Source organism: Idiotropiscis lumnitzeri, chromosome 12 (assembly GCF_059441095.1).
Source record: "Idiotropiscis lumnitzeri isolate Australia: NSW breed Sydney's pygmy pipehorse chromosome 12, RoL_Ilum_1.0, whole genome shotgun sequence".
Lineage (NCBI taxonomy): Eukaryota > Metazoa > Chordata > Actinopteri > Syngnathiformes > Syngnathidae > Idiotropiscis > Idiotropiscis lumnitzeri.
The window spans coordinates 9,693,348-9,721,087 of NC_142402.1; the positions used below are offsets into that span (position 1 = coordinate 9,693,348).

A 27,740-nucleotide genomic window follows, 5' to 3' on the forward strand; every position below is an offset into this window, starting at 1 on the left:
ACAATGACTGACTGAGTGAAGCTCTTTCTGAGGGATAATATCATGATTTTAACATTAAGGTCCGAACAGACAGGAACAATTTAGTCATGCCAAACTTGTTAATGTAAAAAAAAAAAGATTTGCATTGAAAAAAAAGAAACTTTAGATCCCACTTAAAATTCAAGGGTCATTTGATTGTGACAAATGTGGAGAAAAAAAAGTGTAAAAAATAAAACTGCAAAGATATATATTTATAATTACTTTTAACACTGTTTGAATATACTTTACTTTATCAGCAATCCAAATCCCACGTGGGACTGAATGAACAAGTCAAGAACCGCATGGCTGCTGTCCAGAAGCTCTCGTTTCTTTGTCTCCGGTCAAAGTCAAGTGATGCCACAAATAACCTTCAATAAAAAGTAGAGAAAAATTAATACAAAAAACAGCAATTCTGGACCAATTGTGGCAACAGAGATGGAAGATAATCTCACCCATTTCATCTTTTCAAACATCTCCTTCTCCATCACCCTGCTTCTGCATCTGGGCCTGCATCTTGGCGATCATCTCCTGCATTCGTCTCAACTGGAAGACACAAAACATCATGTCCCGGTCCCATCGCAATTCGAGTCCGCTCATGTGGTTTCAGCTTATCGGGGAAGAAATTTTGCTTTTCTAAAATGTTATATGTCACAAAGGGACCAAATAATCTAAATCTATACATATCTTGTCAAATGTGGCAGTAATAGCTTAATTCTATATTACACTGTGTGTGCCTTGCGACTGGCTGGCGACCAGTTCAGGGTGTAGTCCGCCTTTCACCCAAAGTCAGTTGGGATCGCACCCTCCTATATTTCACATAGAAGTTAAATTCCAATTGTTTTTGCCCATATGCCACACACGGCTGATTTTTTTCATGCAGTGTGAACAGTAAGTGCGATCCCACACGTGTATTCCTGGTGGGTATTACTGTATTTATGTTTCTAAAAAAAATATATACAATGAATTTGTAAAGTACATTTTTGGACCACCAAGTTAAGCTTTACAGCCACTGTTGTGCACATATTGGATACAGTGATGGCAATGTGTGGCACCACCCACCTCAGCCTCCTTCTCCTGCAAAATCATATCCTTGTCCATTTCCTCCGGTTCCGGACCCTTTCTGAAGCAGTCACGCAGGGGGGACACCGTTACTAAAATGCTACTTTAAAACACATTCTAAATGATTGTTTCTTTTATTCTATTTGACTAACTGCACACAAAATGGCCTCTGGGTGAAATTTTAGGATGGACCTTAAATCCACTTAATTTTACCTTCGTTAAACATGGTAATGCATGTCTAAAATGTTCAACGTTTCAATAATTCAATACAAGTCGGCGACAAAATCAATCTATGTAGAAAAATTATCACAAGGCCATCTTTTTTGTAATCAAATTGAGTTATTCGATCTAATGTGGTTTTAATACTGATTGCACAGCCTGCTGTTCTCTAACAAGGAGCTGAAAATTCACAAGTGTTTGAGCCATGAGAAATTTCAAGGACACGCACTTCTATCCCTTTCTATTGCAACCTGTCAATGACGCTAGAGTGGAAACAGAACGTCTCTATTCACCTGTTCAAATATTAAAAGTAATAAAAAAGTGAGAAAAAGAAGATGAAAAGTTTTTGGGTTTTTTTTTTTCAAATGAGGTGTGCAGGTTATACCGTCCGTATATCACAGTAATGGTTGAAAAACCTTTCAAATGATTTATCTTAGTCTCATTTTCGATATGACCAACGCCTGCCATTTGAACACGGTAGTGACGACTTCTGTCCATAGCGACCTCATCTGCCACTGAGCTCAGACTGTCACAGACTAAAGGAGTCACAGAGATTGCACAGAAGTGGATATTCCTCCTTTCTGACATTTCATCCAGAGGCCCTCCATAACATGTTGTGATTATGTGAATTAACCGCAAAAAAATATACATCGACAAAAAATGTGTGACGTTTCAGTGTAAGTGATGTGCATCGGTTATAAAAAATGAATTCTTGGTGAGGTTTCTTGGGGCAGGAGAGCAGCTAATATTAGGCAAACACGACAAAGGCCACATTGAGAAAAGTGGGGAAAAAATGGGGTCAGTGGGTTAGTCAAGTTGACTGCTGGAGGAAAGTGCGCATCTATCTACAAAAGATGAAAGCGGTGAGATTGGAAGAAAGGCAGCAGAAGGTGTGAAAGTCAGGGAGGAAGAGCAAAACCTCCCCCACTTGAAGACAAATCAACAAAAAGAGTACCTCCAATATTCCACTCACGGGATTGTACAAATCAAGAGCGGAGATGGCCGGGTGCCGTGAAGGCCAGTAAAAGCAGTCCGTTATCCTGGATTGGCTTTAGAGTGGGAGAACTGAAAACAACTTTTTGGGGAGCTATTTTGAGGATGATTTGTTAAAACGACATTGTGGCAAGCCTGCTCAAGTCCACCACAAACCGCTGCTGCTTTTGACAAAGCAGCAGCTAACCACGGACACCAAAGATGGGTAAACTTTGGATTGCTTGCTCATTTATAGATCAAGAATTAAAATTTAATAAAAACATAAGTATATTTTTTTTTAAAAGTTTCCTTTAAAATGAAATGTTATTTCATGCTAATTTTTGTTTCGTTAGGGGTAATTAAATTTATTTATAAATAGCCAATTATTTCACAAAATTGTTGAAGCAATACTTTTTATTTTACAAAATGACAAGTTGATAATATTTTAATTATTACTTTTATTATGTGACATCACTTATTGTAAGATAATGAACATTGTTATTAACTATTTGTATGTAAACTGGTTGAGCTTAATAAAATTGTTTGTTTTATTATTTAAAATCCATTTAATTATGAACTATCTAGTCATAACATTTGAAAGACTTACCAATATTTTGTATTTTATGAATAAAATATTTTAATAAAATTACTAAAATAATGCATCCTTGCATTTCATTATCAATCGTGTAGTAAAAATACATAATTAGAAAAATACTAATGTTTTTATTTTCTGTAGAATGGCCTATTTGCAGAGAAAGAAAAATCAGCTTTTAAATTTTTATATACAATTCATCTAATTATAATTAGCTAATTATTTAATAAATGAGTGTTGCAACTTCACCATGGTCAGTCAAATGTAATTATATTGTCAATTAATCAACTCCATAACATGTTAAACGTATATGCTAAATGCATCATTTTACTTATATTTCCTTATTATTTACAATCTACTGAACAAGATTACTGAATGTTTAAAAAAAATAATAATAAATTAAAAAGTGGGCTGTACTTTGCCCAGCCCTGATGTGGACCCACAATCACACTCACAATTCTATCAGCTGTTGGACTTGCTCCTTGCCAGCGTGGTTGACATGCAAAATGATGAGTTAGAACTACAGTACAACTGACACTACAGGAAATCTAATGAAGGTTATTTTAGAATAAATTCAAACTATATTTAGAAATGATGTCATCTGCTTTGATATATATATAAATAATCCGACGGTTGTTTTCCAGTGTTTGGACCAAACGTGCGTCTCTGTGTTGCGCTTGATGTCTTATTTCCTGGGTGTGTGTGTGTGTCTCAAAATATTTTAAGAGTGTTATTCTTAGGCAGGGGGAGGAGGTGCAGAGAAGCAAGCGGACAGACAGGTCGTACGTACGCAGGGGACAGAGGCAGAATGTAACCATGGGAGGACAACCTGCCGCTGCGCTTCAGGCGATCCGAGCGGAAGTTCTCGTAGTGCAGGTCCTGGGTCACTTCCTGTAGATCCTGCATGTGGGTTCTGTGGAGTTGTGGAAAATGCTGACATACATCTCAACAAATTAGGAGAGCATGGGAACACTTTCCACCGCTTCTGTTAGCAAACTAAGCACTGTGTGCCCGTGTTCTCTTTCAGTGATCATGTGCTTTTAAAAAAAAAAAAATTGTAAGTAGCAGGTGTGCTCACATCAGCATTGTGCGCAGCTTGAGGAAGTCATTGTGCTCGGGGTTCTCCACCTCCACCACTCCCCAGGGGTACAGGCGGCCCCGCACCTTCTTCCCCTTGGCCTCGATCTGCTGGTTGGAACCCACCACCGCAAACGGGATGCTAGCCTGGGGAAGAGCAGCCACTCATATGAGAGCAGTCGGTCGCTAAACAACACTAATCTTTCAAGCTTCCGTTTATGACGTGCATAGAGGAAACATCCGGTTACCTTGAGGATCCTGGTCTGCTCTTTAAAATCTTCATCCTCATCCGACTCTGCATCGGGTAGGTGGTAAATCTTGATACCATGTTCATCAATTTCATCAAGAATCTGAGCAAAGTCAGACATAAAAGGTTAGTGTGAACCGTTTTGGACAAGTGCAGTTTCTGGTCTGGTGAATAGCGTCACACTCACTCTGCGCTTGAGCCTCTCTCGCTCTCTGAGGGTGAGCGTGTCCGCCTTGGCGATGACAGGAACCACATTGACCTTATTGTGGATTGCCTTCATAAACTGAACATCCAGAGGTTTCAAGCTGGGAGGAGCAGGAAACAAGCGGGCGCGTCAGCGAAATGACAGTAGCGGTGGATGGTGTTCCGGTGAACATCGCTGGTTGGACTCACCCGTGGCCGAGCGGAGAAATGAAATAGAAGCAGCAGTGAACTCTGTTGTCGACGATGTGGCGACGATTCAGCCCGCTCTCGTCGTGGAGGTAGCGCTCGAATTGGTCGTCAATGTAGCTGATAATGGTGCTGAAACTGGTTGACGAAAAAGTTATGCATCACGTCAAGTTGATATTTCATCCTCCCGTAGTAGGTGCCTGCGCTTCCACAAGTGCAGGGTGACTCTAAAATGCACGACAGGCAATGACCCTAAAGTTGCGCGACCCCTAGTTCATACCAGTCCTGGCTGTTGATGGCGTCTCCATATCCTGGAGTGTCGACCACAGTGAGACGTAACTTCACACCCCGCTCCTCGATTTCCACGGTGGATGCCTCAATCTGAACAGTTCTCTCGATTTTCTCTGTGTGAGAATGAACGGACGGTGAGTGCATGAAGCTCAGCAACACGACAATGCGTGCGCTTGTACCTGCTGCTCCTGGGATGATTCTCTCAGGATAGAGGTCAGTCAGGAAAAGGCTATTGATGAGGGTGGATTTTCCAAGTCCAGATTCGCCTTTTGCCACAAAGAAATTGAAACAAAAATCATACACAACTAAGCGCTCAGTGGACTTGTTGCAAAACTGTTATGCAGACAGCAACAAAATTTTAATAAAGTATACATTTGAGTGCTTGGGGGGGTCAGACACCTGCCTGTGAAACACTCCGGGCCTCAAAAAAGGAACCCTATAGACACGTTACTAAATTTGACTTCACTGTTAATCTTTCCGGTGACTAATCCTGCTACCTGAGGCATGGACAAGTTTTGATTAGTAATCTGCCAGCATCACATGATGACTGATTATTTATTTTCACCAATCATTAATTAAGAACAAAGCTGTATTTGCTGGTACTGATTGGAGGCATCTAAAATCGACTCTTGCTGGTTTCCTACTTTTATTTTTACTCCAACAATGAGGATCTCAAAGGATGTCCAGATCAGCTTCGGAGGAGGGCTTTCCGAATCAGATTACAAAGATGCCACGCAAATCTCATTTGGTAGCATGATATAATCAGACAAGTAGCTACTCGCTTAATTTGGTCACTGTTGAAATTTGACTTAAACACATATTACGGTTGGAAGGTAGCAGTGTAAACACTCCAAGTCAAGCAGCAAAGTGTCATTCAATGATACAAACACCAAGTTTTACAGACCATAAGGCGCACTTAAAAGCCTTTTTCTCAAAAATCGACAGTGCGCCATGTAATTAGGCGCCCTATCGAATGGATGAATGTAGGCTTTTTAGTCTGTCGTCCATATCCCATCCTATTACGTTTGCGTTCTCGTTCTCATCTGCATCTCATCGCTACCAGACATATGTTTCTGTCATACGAGAATTAGGACTACTTCCTGCTTCTGTGCTTAAGAATCATGGGAAATGTGTCTTACAAGCCTTACATAAGCTATTTCTGTCAATGTGTTTACAATGTTACAATGTGGGACAATATCATTGCGATCTGTAGGACGGAGAGCTGAATATTCAGTTCAATTCCATCATATTCAGCTTGACATTCATGTTTGAATTCTCATCCGCATCTAATCACAAGCAGACATCTGTTTTTGCAATACCTGCACTGGAAGTACTTCCTGATTTTGTGTCAAAGAATCATGGGAAATGTCCTACTAGCTAGTAAGATCAAATAGAAACTCATCTTTTCAGGTGGCTTATTTCAAATGTTACACCGTGTGACCGGACCGGCACAAGATAAACAACACAGACAGCTTCCAATGGCTGCCGGGACCGAAGAAAAAAATGGACAATGGTCAGTGCATCAATTTGTTTACAGCTGTTGCAATTTCAACAAATATAGCATTTCCAATGACCAGATTGACGAGCGAGATTTAAACTTTTTTGTTTGCTGGAGGATCCCCTCTTCCGCTTGAAGCAACACCCATGTAGTTGCACAGCCAACAAAAGCAAGTGAGACCACCAGTTGTTTTTGACCGGTCTGAACCAGGCATTATAGTGCCAAGTGTGTCAAATAAAAAAAAAAAAACCCTGTTCAAATTGTTTTCTTTTGATCCTGGTTACAGAATCTATTTTATACATATGTTTCAAACCAAATTATAAAATGTATGAAATGTATGTAAAACAATCATTTAGAATGAGCTGGAAACATAAATGTGACCTCTGCATCCAAAGTGTTCGTTCTGTCCTGCCACTCTGTGTGATAAATGTCAGTCAAGACATGAACCGTGAGTCATTTTCAGTGAATGTCTTTTGTTCGCAACATGGTCTCAAGAAACCACGATGCAGGAATCTTGCGATTGCGGTTCCCAACAGATCAATGACACATGCCTTCGCTAAATCTGCAATGGTGTCTAGTCTACACAGGAAAGTATTTATAAAATTTATTGAAACAACTGCAACAGAAGCTCACCGAGAGTGTGTAAAATAATCATTAAGTGAGGTCAGACAACACGTAGGAGGCCAATGCTCACAGTTTCTAACAATCCCTGCAGGCACACTGGCCACATTCCACTGTGAGTTTATTTTAAAGGAAAAAGGATGAGCAGTGTTGCAGAGAGCTTCCACCCTCCCCCTTTCCCAAAGAGGGGGTGGGGGGTGAGTCACAGCCCTCACATCAGGAGTGTACACGGCTGCAGACGCCAGCTCAACAACTAGACTGATATGCCACTTGCAATAGACGCACAACGCTTATACATTAAGACAGGCTCAACACAACAGTGATTTGCTGTGTAGTAGTTTGGTTTTTTTTTAAATAAAATAATCCCATGACAGATTAATGAAAGCAAAAACCACTGAACACATAATCTGAATGCGATGAAAACAGGGTCAGAAACTTACCAACAACCATAAGCGTGAACTCAAAGCCTTTTTTAACAGACTTGCGATGAACCTGATTGGGCAGGTTGGCGAATCCCACATACCCTGGTGTCTCGGGGTTAGTGAACTGGCCCTGCTGTAGAAACAAAAGCAACATACATGCAACACGTGAAGCTTAAATGGTGATTTATGAGAGAAGAGGCAGTTGTTACTGGCTATTGCTGGACAGCTGTTTGTTAAATCTCAGGTATTTAGGGACAAAATGCTGGCTCACACCTACCACCCCTTATTCCAGTGTCAAAACGGAGGCAAAAAAAGTGAACGTAACTAGTTCTGTAGGGGGAAAAAAGGCAGGCTTCTTCAGAAAATAAGAAAGCCATGACAAGACTACGCTTTATGTTGCCACTTTTAAAGAATTTTTTTTTAGGTTTAAAAAATTATTTTAATTTTGTGAAGTTGTTGCAGTGATTAGTGGTTAAAAGACTGCAAGTCAAAATGGCTAGTGAGCCCCAAAACATGCTACTGCTACCTCCATGCTACACTTTATGAATGTTCTTTCGGTGATTAACTGTTTTTTTGCTTGCACCAAACATACGCTCAGGAATAATGGCCCAAAGGTTTTCAAGTAGTGCATTGACTGAATTTTAAACAGGGGTCCCGGAGAATTATTATGTTGTCCACTGTACGTCAAGCTCACATTCATCTTAACAGTACTAGTTTATGTGTTTAATTGAGAAGAAAAAGGAATAGTCGTGTCATTCAAATGTATTTATTGAGCCCTTAATCACCGAAACGTCTCAAAGGGCTGCACATGCCGACAGTTGATAAATATTAATGACGTCCCCTGATCTTAACCCCCAGGAGGGCAAGGAAAAACTGACAGACAATACAGAGAACAGGTTGGGACAATTAAAACAAAGAATGCGTTAGTGCAACTAACTAGTATGAATACAACTACGTAGCTAATACAGACGCTGACTGAGCACACAGTGGCTAATGTACAAATACATTAATCGACTGAGCAAGATTGTATAACTTGACTTGTGACTTGCTTGTAATTTAGCGGGGAATTCACATGAGTTTTCCCACAGTAACTTGGATTTTGCATAAAACTTGAAGGTTAAGATTTGAAATTTACGGACTTCCTCCCACCTCTGGATTATAATCAACCATAATATCAATGCACGTAAAGGTGTAAAGAACAATGCGACTGATCATCTCTTCTAAAAACTTACCTTCATTTTGTCACCGTGCGACATGATTTTTCCTCACTTTTCCTGGAAGGAAAGACAACATATTTCAGCCTCCCAAAAAGAAAATTAGTCCCAAAAAAGAACACAATTTTGTAATGGTAATTGTAGGACTAAATTCTCATGCCTGAGTGCTTACAAGCCGTGCTAGTGTGAGAGACAGGAAGTCTGGTTTGCTTTGTGAGAGAGCTCAAATGTCACCCCACACACACACAAAAAAAAAAAAAAACATGATCTGCTTCCTTTCCTGTGAGCTACATTACTACTTGTGATACGCTTCTTTTATGTGTTACTTGCAGTCGAAGTGGTCTCACGTCGAATTTCGTTGTTTCGGTTATCAATAATTATGACTGTTCTGACATTAAATGCATTTATAGGCGACATCTGTGACAGTGGTAAACTCGAAGAAACGGCATGAAATGGAAACATTGTTTCTACTCTTGAGGTTTCAATGTTTTCTCTACTGTGCGTTACTAATAAACAAAACGCTTTTGTCTTTCTACTGTACTTCAAAGCTCAAATCAATCAGGAAAGCCAGCCACGTCTTTATTCAACAAAAAACAAGGTTGCTGACTTTGAAAACTAGATGAAACGGTATGAAAGCGGCGTGTAATAACCGTTTCACAATTTCTAAAGTGGACAATTTAAGTACCGTAGATAACGGTTCACGCTGAAGTGGGTGTGGAACGTCGCCGATGGGTGATGTCCGCGAAAAAAAAAAACATTTTAATCATGATCTCATCCCGAAAAGGTGATGGAGAGGTCAAAATCAAAACGGTCACACTTAGCATTTTTATCATTCTGGATTGCATTAACTTCTCATTAACTAGCTGATTAGCTTCTCCTCGGCGATGCTAATTTTAGCCAACTAGCTACAGCGAGACGAGTCAAGTTTTATTTGACTAATTTTCTAAAAAGTGATGAGCTGCTGAAAAGATTCAACATTACCTTAAACGTCCGCTAGGAAAATGGAGAATGAAGAAGACAAAGAGGAGCAGAGCACAGCGGTGGAGAAGAACAGTTTAGCTTGGCGGACACCCCGAATTCTTCAGATTCCGGTGCACACTGCTTCCTCCAAGCGAACACACCGATGGACCACAATGCACCGCGCGACTAAGAGGCTAAAGCCTTGGATGCGTACGTCGACGGAGCCGCCATGTTAAATGTGGAAAAGTCAAAAATCCGGGAGGGGGCCTCATTTAGAGAAGCCAAATTCTACGAGTTTTTTTACTGTCGGATGTCCAATCAGATTCCGACCTCTTTGTGTTGCTAGGTCAAACTAATCCGCCTGGGCCTGAATAAACAAATGCAAATAAAAAAAAGCTTGTTGTGGCCGATGCCCAATTCCACTTTGGCCGTAGGGGCAGTTTTGTCTGGAAGCTAACATTAGCGCACACAGGTTGCAGTGTGTTTGATGTAGCGTAACACAGTGTCATGGGTATACTAACATATTATAGTCTTGTATGGATTATGAGTGTATTAACGACCAAAACATAGTCTTTGTTGTTTGTTCCCATAATCACAAACAATGATATGTTTGCCGCAACCCTCAACGGCAACACCAAGTAATTGAAATCCTGTTTTGTTACGTGAAGTTATTTCAAATAACTAAAATAATGTAATAATAAATATAGATAAATATATATTCATAATCTTTTAGCATTCACGTTCTGTGTCTCCACAGGGGTTATTAGTGATAAGGGATGTCAGACTTAAGATGGTCAGTGAAGTCGGGGTCCTTTTTTTCCCCCAACATTGCAAATCAGACCTCCCTCTTCAAAGGGGCATTCCATTGCATTTTTCCTGGTCAAGGTTGGATTATTCCATCTTCCCACCTTCCTCAAATGCAGCATGAGAGCAGCGAAAATCTGTATATAATTGACACCTTATAACAGGGTTTGTAATAGCCTGTAGAAGTCACAAGATTGCATCAAATGACTATGTTTGTCGAAATTAAGATCCTCAATTCACTTCAACAATTCACTTTTGTAGGTTATCGCCTTATCCAATTTTTACATTGACAGGTAGATCCAACAAATTCCATATGTCGGACAAGATGAGGTAGCACAACCCCAGGAGGTATTTGGGGTGGCTTGTCAGGAAATCAACAGCTGATGGCTGGATCGATCACGAGATGCAGAAGCTACAGCTCGAATGCAATGTATTTAAGTCAGTGGTCCTCAATCCTGTTCCTCGGGGGCCGGTGTCCTGCAGGTTTTCCAACGCCCCCTGCTGCAAAACAGCTGATTCAAATGATCAGATAATCAGCAAGGTCTGCAAAAGCTAGATAACGATCGTTCAGGTGTGTTGCACCAAGGAGAGATGGAAAACGGGCAGGCCACCGGGCTACAAGGAACACGATTGAAGTCCCCTGACAAAGGTCGTTTCAAATACTAGAGTGAGAGACGTATTCTTTACCTTGACTTTTCAGTGAAAAATGAATCATTTATTTATTACAAATATATGAATCTCACTTTCATTGGAGGCTCGTTGGTCTAGGGGTATGATTCTCGCTTTGGGTGCGAGAGGTCCCGGGTTCAAATCCCGGACGAGCCCTAATTTTCAAGTTTTATTTGCTTTTTAATTTATTTTACATAATTCACAGTTCACGTCCCAGTTCTGAAGTTCTGGGTCAGAATCCATGGGTCAGGCATTCAAGTCTGATTTTGCATATTCCCCTGGTAATTGAGTTTTTTTTATTTTCAACTCTGTTAGATTTATTGAAGACACACAATTGTCCGTGTCAATGTAAGTGTGTCTAAACTGCATGTTTCCTGCGACTGATTGGCCACAAGTCGCGGCTGTTCACCCCCCCTCTTGCCCATAGTCAGCAGGAGAGCATTAAACAAGACTACAAGATATGCTGTGATGTTTTCACAATGCTATTTACATTTAAACATTCAGCTGATTAAATTTGGTTTGACACGTCACAGGAGAACAGTTTGGAGGAGTGAATGGTGGTTGGACCTACTCGTTCTTCTATCAGCAGTGCCAATATTTAATTCCAGCTCCGGGGCTCAGTCGACTGGCAAATATGTTGTGTAAAGCTTTTCTGCCTGTCTATCTGTGTTTCTCTCCCTCTAGCCTCCATAAGAGCCACGAGATAAGTTGGTAAATAGGAGGCTATTCCCTTTGCTGTTGCAGCAAGCATATCTTGAGCACATGGGGGAATAACATTATTTCCATAAGCTTCTTAGTTGCTCTGGGCTCTGTCATTTGTATGGTGGCTTCATGTGAGGACTTCAGATGTGATTTTAAATACATTTTTAGGGTGGCCACTCTAAACAGGGGCAAAGGGCTTCCTATTCTAAAATTATATATCAGACATGCTTTTAACTGATAATTGTGATGTGGTGTATTGTGGGAGGGATTTTGATGAATAAGAACTTGTTTGTTGGGTTTGTAAGTGAGTTCATGTGGGAATGAGTTTTTGGATGGGCCTGAGAGATTTTGCTTTATTTGAAAGTTTTTACTGTAAGTGACTTTTTTTGTTGCTGTGATAGGTTTTGGGTGAGTGTGAGGGTTTTCCATTGTTGTGTAAATGATTTTTTTTGTGTGTGAGAGGTATTTTTGTTAAGTTTCTGGAGTGTGTATGGGTTTGGGGAGTGAGTTTTAAGGTGTTTTTTTTTCTCTGTGTGTAAGTTGTTTTTTTTGTCATTGTATGCTAAGGCTGGATTCAAAATCTCCCACCTTCAGATGCTAATGCTCCAAAAAGAAAAAAAAAAACTTACGGCTGCTGAAAATGTCCCAAAAGTGCATTTTTTGTTTCAGACAGAAATAATTTTATCACAGGAATAACCCAACAGCATTTTTGGGAGTCGTTGTTTTTTTTTAGGGTGAGCCCTTTGGTGACCGATAAAAATTTCCTGATGCATTTGAGAACCTTTTTTACCTTGTAGTGTTTTTTTTGTTGAATCGGAGTTCTTTAGTGGTTCTTTGACATGTGAGAGTTTTTTTATGTGAGTGTGAGAGGGCTTTTTGAACAACCTCCCTTTCCATCATAGCCAATGCTGCCCACTTTCCAAACTGCATTTGATTTACGCTATACGATATTTTCAATCTTCTGCTGTGGCGGCACAAAATTGGTGACAACCGCCTGCCAGTAAATATACCTCATTGACTGCTGACTTGCTTGTATTCCAAACTAGCTGATAGGGACCACCACGGTAATGTAACGCTCAGGTTTATCCTCCCTGCCCTGGAGGAGGCGTATTAATTTAGCCAGGATGAGGTCTTATGAAATGATTTGTTGTGCAAAGATCTCTTTTCCACTCCCCCATCTCTGTCTACCCCCTCAGGGTCAACCAAAGCATATTCCACTGTCAAAGTGTCAGGAGGAAAGCTATTAAAAGAGCTTTACTTTTCTTAAGTATCATGAGAATAAGTACATGGTTTAGTGAAATCCCTCCCTAAGAGCACTGGAAATCTTTTGGGATTTTGCTCCTGAAATATTGCCTAACGGACGACTCAAGAGTGTCAAAAAGAGTGTTGTTAGCCAAGAATGCATTTTTGGGGATTCGATTTGATTATATTAGGAGCGGAAACACCAAAACATGACCTGGAAGTGTGATGGAACTCTTCAATTCCTGAGAAACTTTTGGCCCTGGTTCATTAACATAAAAATACAGAATATGTGGTAAAAGTGGAGGTGATTTTATTACTGTATGTCAGTGACGGGACTCACGAGGGGCGATCAAAATTTTTGGGCCTCGTTATCGATGAGAGACTTTTTAAAAAGCTACTATCCCGTTAGCCTAATCGCATATTTGCCCAAGTCACTTATGTTTTCAGGAAGCAATTAAAATCCCAACAAATTTAAAGCGCGTTGCCTCAGTTTAACTTTGGTGGATTACCATGACCTGGTGGACTACGAATCTACACGGATAAAAAGAAAAAAAAAAAACAGAACATTTCGCAAGCACATGGAGATTTATGTTCAAGTTGAAAGTGGCTGAGGCAATTATGCAATAATTAATCTAACAAATTATGTATGTACATCTAAATGCCATTTGGGATTTTTTTTTTTGGGGGGGTGCGGCTGTTTCAAGGCAAATATTCATGAGTTTTTTTATAGAATGTAACAAAACCAAATTCAACCGAATCAAATTCAATACTTTTTACACTGTTGCGAGCTGACATGAACTGCTGAAAGCACAGGTGTCAAACTCAAGGCTTGGGGTCAATATCCAGCCCGGCATATTATTTCACATGGCCCTCTAATAAACCTGTATTCAGTGAGCGGCAAACGTTTGCGAAGGTAGTGGATGTTGAGTTTTCGTCAGGTTTCGGTCAATGTCTTCATAAAAACGTTTGCAAACTGTCTTTTTTGTTACAGCTAAATTTTGAACACGATCAAACATACAAAGATGTTAGTCTCAGTCGAGATGTATCAAGTCAACAGCTTTCCTTGACACCAATTTCTATTTAGACAGTGGGTTGTTTTTTTTTTTTTTTTTTGTTTGAGTAGCTGTTTCCACAGGGCTAGAAGGTGAAAAGGTCAATTTGAAATAAAATTTGAATAATGAACCACTGTAATCACCAATTGCTTTTACACATTGGAACTGATTTTAAACAATGGAATGATCGATTAATTAATCAATTCTGGCCATTAATCCTTACATGCATAAGACAGAGTATTCTAGATCATGCCCATTTTTGACAATATTAACAAATGTGGTCCATCAGTGCAATAAAATCAATGAAATTCAGTAGCCCCTCATCTTTCGAGTTGATCTTTTTATGTCAAACGGCTGATACCCTTCTCCTTCAGACTCTGCTTCTCTGTGTCATCTGTCATTTTTTTGTCACCTACAGCTCTTTGTGTACCTGTCCATTTCTTTCTCCACCGTGACTCCATAATCCACCTGAGTGCATGGATGACAGTTTTGACATAAGAAGAAAAGATAGACTTCCCAAGGAGAGGGACAGTATCTTTAGAGCCTGGGGATAACCGGATTACCACAGACATTTTTGTGCTGCTGGCACTTTTTCTTATTACCCATTTCAACCAACAACACCCCTGCCCCCGCCCCACCCTTTCCTCCTGCCCTTTCTTAGAAGTCACACCAAACACAGACAAGTACACAGTAGCGCATACGCCAAGTTGTAGTCACAGCAGCCAGGCCATCTTCAACACTATTAGAAGCACCGGCCTACATTGAAAACCTAAATTCTCTTCCTTTTTTTTTAGCATTTCTCATGGCTGATTCCATTGTTTTTTTTTTTTTTTTTTTTCTCCAATCAGATTTCAACATATGTGTGTTGCCAAGGGAATCTAATCTGTCCAGGCCCTTCAGTAGTGCTGGCCAATGTATGTATGTTAAACAATCATGAATCATCCCAAATAAAGTTTTGCTTTGGTGCGATCTTGGTTGCAGAACTAGGTTGAAGTAAATTGAGGAGCCACATACACAAAACGTATGCATTGCATTGTGTGGCATTGACCTTTTTGGGTGAGTCAAAATAATAAATGTGTGTATTAAAAACTAGGAGGAAAAATGTCTTATCAACTTAGTCTAATGTATTCCATGACTAACTGGAAATCTTGAGTTGAATTAATTGGAAATGCCATTAATCTGGTCAAGCTTCTCCCCAAAGACAAACAACAGTTTTGTAAAGTGTTTTAATTCACGGAAAGAAAACACTCTATAATACGGGATGGTACAAAAACCATACAGTATTGAAATCAATCGAATGTAAAGAATGAAACAGTTTGTACATCATGATTAAGAAAATTCATCGCGGCTCCTCAGCCATCAGGTTCAATTTGATCATACACACATACAAACACAAACATGGAAGAGTTTCAGAGCGGCAGTAATAATAAAGTTGTTTTTTTTTGAAGAGGATAAAGAATATATGCCAGCAAGTATCGCTACATTGTTTGTCTACATGTGTTGCTACAGTTTGTGTTCAAATATCCGTCGCATGAATTGCACTGGATTGAACTGTTGCTCAATAATCAGCATCTATGGTATGCATGATGTGATCTTATTATCGTTTTTAATGTTTTCATCATGTCATTAGATAAATATTAATTGTAAACTGGTCCACATAATATATGTAGCACAATTGTGTGCTGTTTTATAGTGTTTTTGCGTAGTAGTGATGGTTATTATGACAAGAGTGGGGGTATTAAGAGGTGTATTTAGTGAGGTAAGTGCCAAAAATATAGAATGGTGCAAAAATACCATTTACACCCAAAAAAAAAGCATATACATATATATATAAATACATACACTTTTTTTGCTTACATATAATCTCATATTTGTTTCATCTCTACGGCTGTCCAAAAACAGTGTGTGAGTGGTCAGTATTTTGATGTGGTGATGATGAGATCCGGAACCTCCAGCACCAGTAGACAAGAGCCCAGCTATGAGGAGATAGGCAGCGGGGTGACCCCTGCTGTCCATCACGTTATCCCTGCAGCCCTTCTGCTGAAAAAGTCTTATCACAACTGCTGCTGCTGTGCGTCTGCACTGCTGGATATTTCAGAAACATTGGCTTTTGACTGAGGGGAGTAAATGAAATAAAGACCTCTGACTGTCGCGTTCCCTGACCTTTCTTGAGCCACCAGTTGACATCAAAAAAACCTCATGACAGCATACACGACGCTAGAGTATCGGCTGTGACTCTAAACTTTTTAGATCTTAATTTCCAGAATGCCTTTGGCAACTTCAATGCCAAGTGGGTTGAATTCCTGACAGTTTGGCTTCATTGCTAATTCAAACATTTCTCCATCAATGTCATTTCAATAACATAAAGGAAGCCGATATTTGATCAGATAAGGCATCATAATTATGAAAATGGCTCAAAGAAATCAATAGAGACACCCAGGACCAGTAAATTATGGCTGTGATTAATATTGATTTAGCAGGAGGGAAGGTGGAAGGGGGTTAAGCTACTAAGAGTTGTAGCCTAGTAGAATACAGGAAGCCTGAAATGCATGATGGGAAAGACTTTAAATTGGTTTGTTTAGAGCAGAAGTTTTCAAAGGCTACTTTTACCCCAAACAGTCGAATGTAAACAACACAGTCACTTTCCAAAATAATAAGGTCAGGTCAAATTAAACCATAGCGGTGCCTTGAGATACGAGTGAGTTTCACCAATTAATTTTTTTTTCATCGGCTTGTGAGCAAAAATTTGTGATATGAGCGATATGAACAACCAACAGAACATAAATCGGAGAAAAAAATACATTTAATTTTAAATGAAAGTGAACAAAAGCATTACAACAATATATATGTCTTTGAAAAATCACAGTATTTAGAAAATAAAACATGAACAAGGTTTATTCATTTAATCTTTTTCCAAATTTGGCGGGCCGGATTAAGACATCTAACAGGCCCTGTTTGGCCCCCGGGCTGTAGTTTGCCCACGCCTGCTCTAGATGGACTATAGCAAATAGCATCTATGCATAGAAGGATTTAAACAGTGCACCAACAAATGTAGACAGAGAATAAAGCAACACTCACAGGAATATATTCTTTATCCACTGAGAAAAACAAATTTCCGTTTACTCATATCAGTTGTCTGCATTATACTGCCTCCTGGTGGTGAAGATGTACAAACCAGATAGAACTCCAATGAATTACAGTATTCATTATGTTATACTCTATTTAAACGTGTTATTACTAAACATCTCATCACAATGTAGGCCTATACCTAATATTGTAGCCCAAGTTAAAAGCTCATGCTTTGTATATGAATTATTTCCTGGGCATGTGTTTCATCAAAGATTTTGTGAAGCTTTTTAAGTGTCAAAGGAGAGGGTGAAAGCAGGGTGTCTTAGAAATGTTGTAGTCATTTTTTGTGGGGGGTGGGGGGATTACAGTGCTCTCTCTTCTTCTCATTGGCTTGGCCCACCGTGACAGTGGAGTAGTGATGAGAGCTTGACATGCTTGGCTTCTTCCATAACAAGCTTCCAACTTGCAACCAGGCTCTACATTTGTCATTCAAACAATTAAGGCGCACAGAAAACATTTATAGCGGATTTATTACGCCCTAAAAGAAGCCCATGACGTTTTTTTCTTTTCTTTGACTTTATTTGTGGAAAAGGTGACCTGAATTATTTTAAATGAATGTGTGGTCGGATTTGGAAATGCCCAAACCTTTAGACCACATCAAAAGACCCATGAACGCGTTCATGGTGTGGTCCAGGGGCCAAAGGCGCAAGATGGCCCAGGACAACCCAAAGATGCACAACTCGGAAATAAGCAAGAGGCTCGGCGCCGAGTGGAAAAGGCTCACCGACTCCGAGAAGCGCCCTTACATTGACGAGGCCAAAAGGCTGCGGGCTCAACACATGCGAGAACACCCGGACTACAAGTACAGACCCCGGCGCAAACCCAAAACTCTCCCACAGGCGGAGCGCCTCGTTTTCCCGCATGCGGAGCCCTTGAAAGGCTTCTCCGTGGACTCGTCCTTTCACATCCACGGGGATAAAACCCCGACTCTAATGGCGCCGTCCCCCGTGAGACATTTCCATCGGATGGCCGAGTTCCAGTCCCCTTTGCGCGGCTTTAGCGCGCCCGTCTTAGGGTACCACTCCGGGGCGGTGGTTGGGGGCTTGGCTTGCCTCGGACAGCATACCCACGCGTCGCCCGGTAGCCCCTACATGGTGCCGTGCAACTGTGGAGCGTGGTCGGCGGCCGGCGTGCAGCCCCAGGTGGCTTACATTCTCCTCCCGGGAGGGATGGGCAAGAGCGGCGTGGACGCGTACGGAGCACCCGGGGCCAGTGCGTAAATGGAGTGCAGCGATACCGTCACCGGAGAGCGCGGGACGCACACGAATTGGGATGAAAATACTTGGTGAACATATGGGATGGTTCATAATTCATTTTGGGACAGCGTGGGAAATATTAGCTGTTGTTGTGACGCTCGGCTTGTCCCATCAGGGGTCGCCACAGCGCAAATTTGTTTGGCACCGTTGTGCAACATTAAAATATCCATCCATCCATCATCACAAATATATTTTAAACTACTGACGTCTGAAATTGTCAACGATATACTAATTTTACATCAAAGTCTGTAAAACCTGAAATATGATATATAGAAAATTAATTTTGGGGGGAAATTGACCCTTTATTGGTCCATCTGAACGCTGAAGAAAAATGTTGAATTTATTCTATTTTAATTTGTCAAGTGGATGCACAAAATAAAAAATATATTTTTTAAGTAGATATGTTGCCTCCTTAGAAAATTATCTGGATCCAGATGATTTTATTTAGTGCAACCACTTGAAGAAATAAGATTGAGACAATTAAACAAAAATGTTTTTTAATGCAGGCTAAAGAAATAACAGTAGAGATAAGGGCAGTTAGTTTAAGCCCCAAAAATTATGCTAAAAGAAGTAGGCTGATTAAACACCTTGTAAAAGTAAAAATGAATAAATTAATAGAGGCCAAATACTGAAAATAAAATAAGAACTACCATTATTCTACCCATTTTGATAAATTGGCACAATGGCCCTTTTTTATCAAGTTGCATATAGTGCTCAAACAGAAAAAAAACACACCTTACCTGTCACATTCATTCATAATGCATGCCCCACAAATCATTCCAGTAACAGACATCAAATAATTACAATAAATACAGTCAGGAATTGGGAATATCTTTCTTTTCTAAATCTGTCGTGGTCTACCATTAATGCTTCCTACATGGTTCAAGTTCCACTTTCTAATACAAGACCACACGATACTTATCAAGATCTCATAGTTGACCTTACCTGAGGGAAAAAAACAGAAGGTTGGAGAGAAAGTTGGGAAAAAAGTGAAAAAGTGACAGGACTATTTTCCACTAATAGTAAAAACTCGTCAGAAAAATGAATATCCAAGTAACATATCTGAAAAATGAACTTACTGAAAGTAAAGTAACAAAGTCTTTGTACTTTGTTACTCTCCATCACTGATAAATATACATAAGTCACGGCTTTAAAGTGAGAGCGGGGTTACATTTCTTTTTCATGACTTTGCAATTGTTCCGAGTCTGTTTTGTTTTGTCATTTGAATGACTTGATTAATAAACCCAAGTTGTTCATTCCATTGATATGCTAATCGTGACCCCGAATCAGAATTACGACTGTGTCATTCTGAAACTGTCCCAATAAAGCCATCTGTGGAAAGTTGTAATATTTAACCTGAATGTTGTCGTTTTATACAAATAACCACCTGGGGGAAAATATAAGAAGAAGAAAAACGCGAGTAATACATTTTGAAATTACCAATCATCAATATAACTAAATGCATATGTGGAAATAAAAATCATATGATGACAGAGAGCACGCACGAAATATCTCACTCTATCTAATTTACAACATTAGGTGTCACTCTTTGCTCACAAAACTGGACAAATAGGTTCATTACACTCTACGAACCTCCTTGAAGTGGACAAGGAGAAACGCACGGAGTGCTCGAAAGCGTACGTTGCAAGAAACAAAAACTACACAATTGAAACAGTGCGTGTTATGTCAACGATTTAAGACTCTAAGATTGAGCTTCGTCTTCAAATGGGGTGGCATCGCTAGTCGTTTTTTGGTAATTTAGATGCTAAGTTTCCCAGTCAAGTACAGTAAAAGTTAAAAATTCGACCACTGGCAGTCATGAAGTACGGCGACTGCACTAGGACAAAATAAGCCTCGTCTCCACACGGACAACCGAAGTGAAAGCTTTTATTAAACCTTTACGAAAATCCACCGGCAGCGAGCGGAGTTCGCCCCCTTCTAAATAAAGGCTAAATTACAAACTGTAGCAGAGTGTGCTTAGCAGGGCACATTCGATGATTTTCCATTTTACTGACTAGTGTTCTTATTGGTCTTTCTTTGTTCATGTTCGGCAGTTTCCGCCGGGTAGCGGACGCCAGGAACGACCCCACCGCTGCGGGACTGGGGCTGGGCGCCGCACACTCACTTTTCCTATAGCCTCTTAGCAATTTTAGTTGCGATTCCGAATGACGTCTTTGAGTGTGACAGCTGCGCGATATAGCCGAGAACCATCTTTTGTGATTCTGCATAAATGTGCTGCATCTTCTTCATTTCACTGATGAGGACGAAGACGAGCTGGCTGAGTACTCCATTGAAGGATCTCCTCGGCTGTCAGATCGTCATGTTCAAATACATAACAGTATAAACCGCACTGAACTGTTTTAAAAACATATACTGTACTAGATGAAGACAATGTTAACACCACTATAACGCTTGAAGGTGTGAAAATTCGATTGTCGTTTTTTTGTGTAACACTAGAGGGAGCCTGCTCACTAGAAGTGGTAATGCATTAGTTCTGCACTTTGACAATCACTGGTCTCAACGACACGAGTCCAAAAAACTTATTTTTTTGTTTTTTCGTTTATTGTTGCATATTCAAATATTCACTCATGCGGTTCAAAAGACAAGCATTCCATAACAAATCCAATTCCCGTTGAAAGTTTGATGAAGCCAAGGAACACAGAACCCATCAGAGCTCACTTCCCAAAAACTGGTTTAAGGTGAGTTCTTCACAAAAGTGCCCAGTGACTATAGCATCTACTTTTACACGGAAACTAGGAATCATTAATTCTTTCGAAAACTCTTGCCTACCGCCCTACATTATAAAAAAATAAGTACACATGAACATGAGAAACACAAAAACCTAAAGAACAGATTGTGACGCTTTTAACAGTTTTGTTCATGAATTTGTGACTTTAAACAGAATTTAGCAGTAAGAATGCTAATTTCACTCAAAATAACTAAAAAAAAAAATACATTTCACACATTTTTTCATTTATCTCATCTGAATTCATGCAAATGTTTTTTTTAATTTTCAAATCTGACTGTTTTCACTTACCAATTTAAAAAATGTGGGCAAATTTCTCCAAAAACAATATGGCAAAAATAATCAATCGGGGGATTTTGTTTTTAAACTATCTCTTTAACCAGGAAAACAAATTGAAGCTGTATTTATATCCGCTCTAATATTTCGCTCAAGAACTCCTCTACGCTGTCCGTGTTCCAATTGAGGATGCTGAGTTCCTCTATGATGTTCCCGTTATCGTCCAAAAGCTTCAGCACAGGATCGGCGCCTCGTACATACTGAGAGAGTGGAGAAGGTAAAAGAAAAAAAAAAGGAGGCTATTTAAAATATATCTATATATATATTTTTTTTAATTATTAATTTACAGCAGTCCCTATCACAGGGATTACTATTTTAATGTGAAAAGAGACCAGACTCACCTTGACCTGAAGACCCTTGAACATCTTCGGCCTCTCACTCCTGACAAAAGCTGCAGAGATTAAAAAAGAAAAAAAAAAAGAAAAAAAAAAAAAAAAGAAAAACAAATGGTCAGGTCGTGCATTAGTCGTTCTATTTTAGCACCGAGCACTTTAATTATTGACAGCTGCAAACTCTCCTGAGAAGGCCGCATTTTGAGGAGACACTTGAACACGCGGGACGGCTACAGCTGAAGTAAACAAACAGTGGCCAAATGGCGGACAAGGGCTGCTCCTGAGACCTCAAACGGTTGGTGATCAAGGACCAAAGCACAATGTTATTGAAGAGCGAGTGGGTGGTCCTCTTCCGCAACAAATGGCCAAAGCGTCCAAGTGGGGGCTTGAAATGCAAGACTGAGGTGTTCAAGACCACCTACTGATAAAACAATTTACAATATCAGGAACTTGGACATCACCGCCTTTTACTATTATCCAAATTCTCTAGCTTAATGCTAGTACAGGATACAAAAACTGGTAGATAGCCTAATGAAAATAGGATTGATGTTGCGGTTATTAAACATTTAAAAAGCGAATATTTGAACATAAGTAGTAGTGACAAAGGCCGGGAGACAACAACACTCACAGGCATATATTCTTTATCCTCAGCCACAAATGATTAATACTGCAACTAATTGTGACATCTTCTGCTGTGTTTCATCAACTCTCCACAAATGACCATGCAAAAGAGTGACGTTTCGCGCGAAGGATACGTCACAGAAGGTGAACGAATTTGATTGGACAGGCCGTTTCAAACTGAGGCCCGGTTGCGATGAATAGCGCGCTTGCGAGATCCACTTTCTAACAGATTCATTGCATTTCCATTCATATGAATGAGGAACGATTATTTGAGATATGACTGCTTTGAGTTACAAGCATGGTCACTAAACCAATTTAAACTCCGTCATGATTATTCTGAGAACCCCTGACCTAACCTAATAATGATAGGGGGGAAAAAAAACAGTGAATGATATATACGGGTGATAGTTTCTCAAGAGAACTCACCTTGGACTTGGGGGAACTTCCCCAATTTTCATCCACACACCTCAAGGATGGCCCCAGCATAGAGCTGTTGAGAAAGAAAATACAACATGAGCGTGTGGTTTATGAGGAGAAGCATGCGGACACCGACACACGGCACTGCCCACACACGGAGATAAGAGGCGGCCGTGCTGGTGGCAGGATGGCTGGCCTGCAGGCGTCTCCTGGCGACTGCTTGCAGTCATTAAGCTGAGTGAGTGAACGTGTATCAGAGTCAACAGATGGTCGCTTTGTCATCAGAACTCCAGAGGCAATGTTACGAAAGTTGGAGGAAAACGGAGACTCACAGCTGCCCCTTTGCGAAGGAGAAACTTGGTTTTTCAACACATGGCAAATGACGCTTCTCGGAAAAAAGTTCTGGACATTCGGTTGGTGGGTGGAATTCAGATGAAACGGGCAAGGAATAAAAGGAGATTGTGAAACATTTAAATGTTTTTTTTAAGCACACGAAAAGGTAACACTATCTTAAAAAAGCTTTTTTTTTTTTTTTGAAATATAATTTTTGCCGCAGTTTTTCACATATTGCAAATGGTTCTGGAACGGATCCCAAATGAAAAACGGGGTTAACTGTAATGTCTTTAGGGCTCCTACTGCAATTTCACTCCAAGGCCAAACAGTTTATGCCTCAGCTTTTGTGAGCAGATTATTTTAAATATTCAGTGAAATTGTACAAAACATTCATGCCTTTCACGCTAACATCCACACAAAAGATACAGAGAGAAAAAGATCACAGCTAAGAAGTACACACCATTTTGGCATTTTAAAACATCCCCATTTCCAAAGACGACTCGTTACACACCCTGTGCTTCGGCGCTTTTAATAGTCCAACACATTAAGAGTATTACTCCCTCATTAAAACCAGCCAAGTACAACCTCCAGCTATTAAAAAGTTACGCCTCCAGCCTTGCAGCCAGGGACAATAACATACATTCGAGGCAGCCGGGTGATGTTCAATCTTTACCTCTGCCTTGTTGACGAATGCGCAACATGCGAATTATCTTAATAGGAATCACATTTTTCCAAGCTTTCTCAAATCAATTACTGAAAACAAGTTTAGCTTTCTTTCATCATCACTTCTGGGATTTGCTTAGTTTCTCCCAATTATCTTTTTTTATCCAACAGGTTTTCCCCGCCAGCATAAATGAGCATCAACTTCCAAAGAAATAATAGAAAAGAATAGATTTTTCCCATATAATATGTAAATTACATGTTTCATTCATGTTGTCTCTTAGCAGAAATGTAACAATAATATCATGGGAAAAAACAAAACAAAAGAAAAACAATGGACCACGAATAATGTTTATAATTGATTGTATCAATAGATTAAAAAAATAAAACTATGATTTTTAAATAACTTTAAAACTCAAATTGGACAACAAATGGCAGATTTGATTTAAAAAAATAATAATAAAAAAAAAAAAAAATCACCAGTAGTGTGCACATACACGTAGCGAAGACTCCCCAAATTCCACGAACAACCCAGGCTAAATTTATCTCCTCTCCAATCTCCAAAGCTTGTCTCTCAGTCAAGATGCATCATTTCAACATGCATGATGACAAAAATTGGACTATGTACCTATTTTGACAGGATGATTCGGAAAGAGCACAAAAACTCATGATAGGCGTGTTTTTCCGGTGAATAGCTCGGGGTAGATTGCACAGAATAGGAGAATTTGTGGTTACACGAGGGTTACTGCAATTTAAAATGTAATTACAAACATTTATCTATTACTATTTGTGTTTGGACTTGGTCCTTAACTCTTGCACATAGTGAGGTTTCTCTGTAACCCGGCCAATAAATATAAACATTTCAATCAAGAATGGAAAATCAAATTGCAGCGAGTTGGCATTTTCTGTTTGTTGGTTTGGGAAACTGCAGTATTTTCACCTTGCGCGATTCCAACTGGGCTTCCTGCTGGCAGCAGTCCCTGCAGTCAAGCTGCAGCGTGGTGAGGTTGAACTCCCCGAGCAGGTCACAGGAACTGCACAGCAGGTTGCTGGAGAAACCCAGATCCCTGCAAGCCTCCGACGTCAACTCGGAGCCATACGCCGACAGCTGGAAGGAGGAAGGACGAGATGAAACTGAATATTTTAAAACGCATGAAGAGACTTAAGGAATGTAGCGCCAAAGTCGATCGAATCGACTGTCAAACCATGACATTTGTCAAAATTAATGAGGCAACAGTGTACCAAGACTTACAGGTAGGGCGGACACAAACAATTATTTTGGCAGTTGACTAATCACCAACAGCAGTCGCGATTAGTCGACTAATCGGGTCATATGTGAATTGCAGTCTCTTGCGTCAGTGAGCAGCTGCTCTTATATCACCATAATTAGTTTACAGCTCGATTCTTTATGCAAGTACAAATTAATGAGATGATACAACATTCAAATTCAATTAATATTTGCATCTTATACCAGCATTTATGAGATGATGGTGCACCTTAAATTGGAGGTGTAATTGCGGCCTTAAAAGTTTGGGCTGTGATTGATTAATGCATTTTAAAATGAAACCAAAATTATACACTATGCAGAGTTGCAATAACTTTAGGACTCTGTTGCTAATACCAGGTTGCCATGACAGCCCGCCTCACTACCCACAATGCTTCTGTGTCGATCACGGATGATCCGGTATAGATAGGCAAACAGCCAGCGAAGAAAAAGCATGAGACAAGGCTGTTTCAAGGGAAAAGTAATGCGCCAAATAAATAAACATATAAATAAAAGACTCATCGACTACTTAAATTAATTGTCGACGATTTGGATCTTCGATGGCATTGTGATTAGTGGACTAATCTTGACAGCCCTCGTTACAAGTGCCCCAATTTAAGAGATTTTCGCTTTAAAAGCTATTGCTTGGTCGATTGTTTTGCTTTTGTGTTGCGAGTGAACATCAGATATGCAGTAGCTTGTGTGAGAAGTTGCCATTAGGGAGCTGTTTGGAAAGAAAGCCGAAATTTGCTTGTTCACGTACAGCCATTGAATGAACTGGACAAACACTAATAAAAAATATAAACACTCGCAAAGCGCACCTGTACGTCGCAACTAATGCCCAATTTATTTCTTTACAATCTATTATATTATATATTTAGCCAAAACATTGCTATTTTTCTTGATTAAAAATGTGCAACATTTTTTTTTTTTTTTGCTCAAGTGGATTAATCTAATTATTTTAAATGGTCATCAGTAGAGGGAAGAGGTAATAGTGTGAAGTGCTTTGAGTACCATAGATAGAAAAGCAATATACAAGTGAGGGTCGTGCGTGTATGTGAGCGTATATATTATTGCTATTAAACAAGTTAGTTATATAATTTAATTTGTCACCATACCAGGGTCAGTTACGTCGTTATTTTTTTATTTGTGATTTGAATTCTAAGTCATCGGAACGAATTTGAGCTCACTTCCTCATGACTAACAATTTCACAAGCATTTTAATTGTCAAGAAAATCTTAGTTTGACGTTTCTCAGTTAAATAACCCGATTTTAGAGAAGGGGATATATTTTTCGTACTAAATCACAACATTTGAAAAGACCCACCTAATTACCGACTCCAGTTTTCGAGATTTTACGTGTTTGAGCCACGTCACATCGGCGCCCGGCAACTATAAGTGCGATATAAAACCTTCAATGTAACCCTAAACTGGGCAATCCATTCACGTTAAACATACTTAGCAATGAAGAACAACGATATAAGATTATCTTAAACGTAATTGCGTTCAATTTACCGTTTTCAAAAGCGAAAGCAGCCACAGGAGATACACTTCTCCCGACATTTTGGAGAGTGCTGGAAAAAACTACAACGACGGACCCTTCAGTTAAACCAAAGACTGTTCCAATTGGTGCCTAATAGAAAAAGTAATCTAATGAGGTTGAAATAATCTAGTTTTACAAAAGACACACCCATTAATAACTATATATTCATAATAAATGTGTGAACTGTGAAGTATTTTTCAATTTATTTTTCAATTTGATGTGAAACAATGTTAGTAGATTAGGCACAGAGACGGACAGTCTTGTTACTTTTTCTTCGCTTATAATTTACCCGCGTTGTTTAAGGGGCTGAAAAAGAAAACAGCACTCCTATGGTTCGGCGGTCGCACTCGTTGGTCACATTTGTCCAATCCGATGTGGACAGACAGCTGTGGCTGACGAATAGAAAGAGACTGCTTCACCGAGAAATCCATAGAAATTAGATAACCATGAGAGAGCTGGCCCGTTGCGACAATACGTCAGCACGTCTGCCATAATGGATGTGTCAAATCGAGCGACTAAAACGCTATTAAAAGAATTAAAAGCGAATGCATCTCATTCACGCACACATATTAAAGTGGGAAAAATAACATAAAGAACATTTATTAATCTGGTGGTCATAATAATAAAATAATTTAAAATGATTTCTCCTTCTTTGTATAGAAAAACCAAACCAACATCTATTTCTTCAAATGTGTTTATGACTGCAAACAACTACCATGTGACAATTTGTTATTGTGCTTATAAATATTGAAATTAATACAGTAACCAGGCCCTAAGTGTTAATTCAGATAAATTGCACTGATTGTCACTCGTCAAGATGTATGTCAATACATGTGTAATAATGGTCATCACCTGAATAAGCAGAAAAGCCTTCCTTTCTGACTGTTTCCCAATGATTTCTCTTTATTGAGTTTTTGTAAGATAAATCTCACTTATGTTATTTTAGTTTAAACTATTGCTACATCTTGAAATAGCACGTGAATGACAGAAACAAATGAATGACGAACTTCACTGGCCCATCGCTCCTTCTAGCCACATCCAACATGGCGGCGCTA

The 27,740-nt window shown here is 39.6% G+C and overlaps 3 protein-coding genes and 1 non-coding gene across 6 annotated transcripts; 2 read left to right on the top strand and 2 right to left on the bottom strand.

The window, feature by feature from the left end:
• Positions 1 to 116: 116 nt before the first annotated feature.
• septin2 (septin 2) lies at positions 117 to 9,798 on the bottom strand. 3 transcript variants are annotated; one of them, XM_088310506.1, is made up of 13 exons: positions 9,602 to 9,793; positions 8,639 to 8,680; positions 7,425 to 7,539; positions 5,045 to 5,131; positions 4,855 to 4,978; positions 4,578 to 4,712; positions 4,372 to 4,489; positions 4,186 to 4,287; positions 3,939 to 4,084; positions 3,651 to 3,773; positions 1,078 to 1,138; positions 471 to 561; positions 117 to 386 (listed from the first exon to the last, which is right to left on the bottom strand). In XM_088310506.1, exons 2-12 carry the CDS (start codon positions 8,660 to 8,662, stop codon positions 484 to 486), a joined length of 1,113 nt encoding a protein of 370 aa, XP_088166632.1. In that variant the 5' UTR covers positions 8,663 to 8,680; positions 9,602 to 9,793; the 3' UTR covers positions 117 to 386; positions 471 to 483. The 3 variants fall into 3 exon arrangements, with proteins under 3 accessions (XP_088166632.1, XP_088166633.1, XP_088166631.1); XM_088310507.1 differs by having other exon boundaries at positions 3,690 to 3,773; positions 9,602 to 9,791; XM_088310505.1 differs by having other exon boundaries at positions 4,855 to 5,131; positions 9,602 to 9,798.
• Positions 9,799 to 11,137: 1,339 nt separating this feature from the next.
• On the top strand, positions 11,138 to 11,209 carry trnap-ugg (transfer RNA proline (anticodon UGG)). The gene has a single exon. It is a non-coding gene; the product is annotated as a tRNA-Pro (tRNA).
• A 6,378-nt stretch (positions 11,210 to 17,587) lies between these two features.
• On the top strand, positions 17,588 to 18,793 carry LOC148325822 (transcription factor Sox-14). Its single transcript, XM_088311187.1, has one exon. It carries the CDS (start codon positions 17,730 to 17,732, stop codon positions 18,396 to 18,398), a length of 669 nt encoding a protein of 222 aa, XP_088167313.1. The 5' UTR covers positions 17,588 to 17,729; the 3' UTR covers positions 18,399 to 18,793.
• Positions 18,794 to 20,974: 2,181 nt separating this feature from the next.
• selenof (selenoprotein F) lies at positions 20,975 to 26,767 on the bottom strand. The gene is made up of 5 exons (XM_088310183.1): positions 26,658 to 26,767; positions 24,820 to 24,987; positions 22,896 to 22,959; positions 21,858 to 21,907; positions 20,975 to 21,716 (listed from the first exon to the last, which is right to left on the bottom strand). The coding sequence occupies exons 1-5, from the start codon at positions 26,703 to 26,705 to the stop codon at positions 21,585 to 21,587; spliced, it is 462 nt and encodes a 153-aa protein (XP_088166309.1). The 5' UTR covers positions 26,706 to 26,767; the 3' UTR covers positions 20,975 to 21,584.
• Positions 26,768 to 27,740: the final 973 nt, after the last annotated feature.

What these genes read in the sequence shown, in the direction of transcription:
- septin2 (XM_088310505.1), bottom strand. Translation starts at nt 8,662, where the DNA reads ATGTCGCACGGTGACAAAATGAAG. An exon ending in ATTTCTCCGCTCGGCCACGG is followed by an intron (nt 4,490 to 4,577) that starts GTGAGTCCAACC and finishes TGCTCCTCCCAG; the next exon opens with CTTGAAACCTCTGGATGTTC. An exon ending in AGCAGACCAGGATCCTCAAG is followed by an intron (nt 4,085 to 4,185) that starts GTAACCGGATGT and finishes GCTCTTCCCCAG; the next exon opens with GCTAGCATCCCGTTTGCGGT.
- LOC148325822 (XM_088311187.1), top strand. Translation starts at nt 17,730, where the DNA reads ATGAATGTGTGGTCGGATTTGGAAATGCCCAAACCTTTAGACCACATC.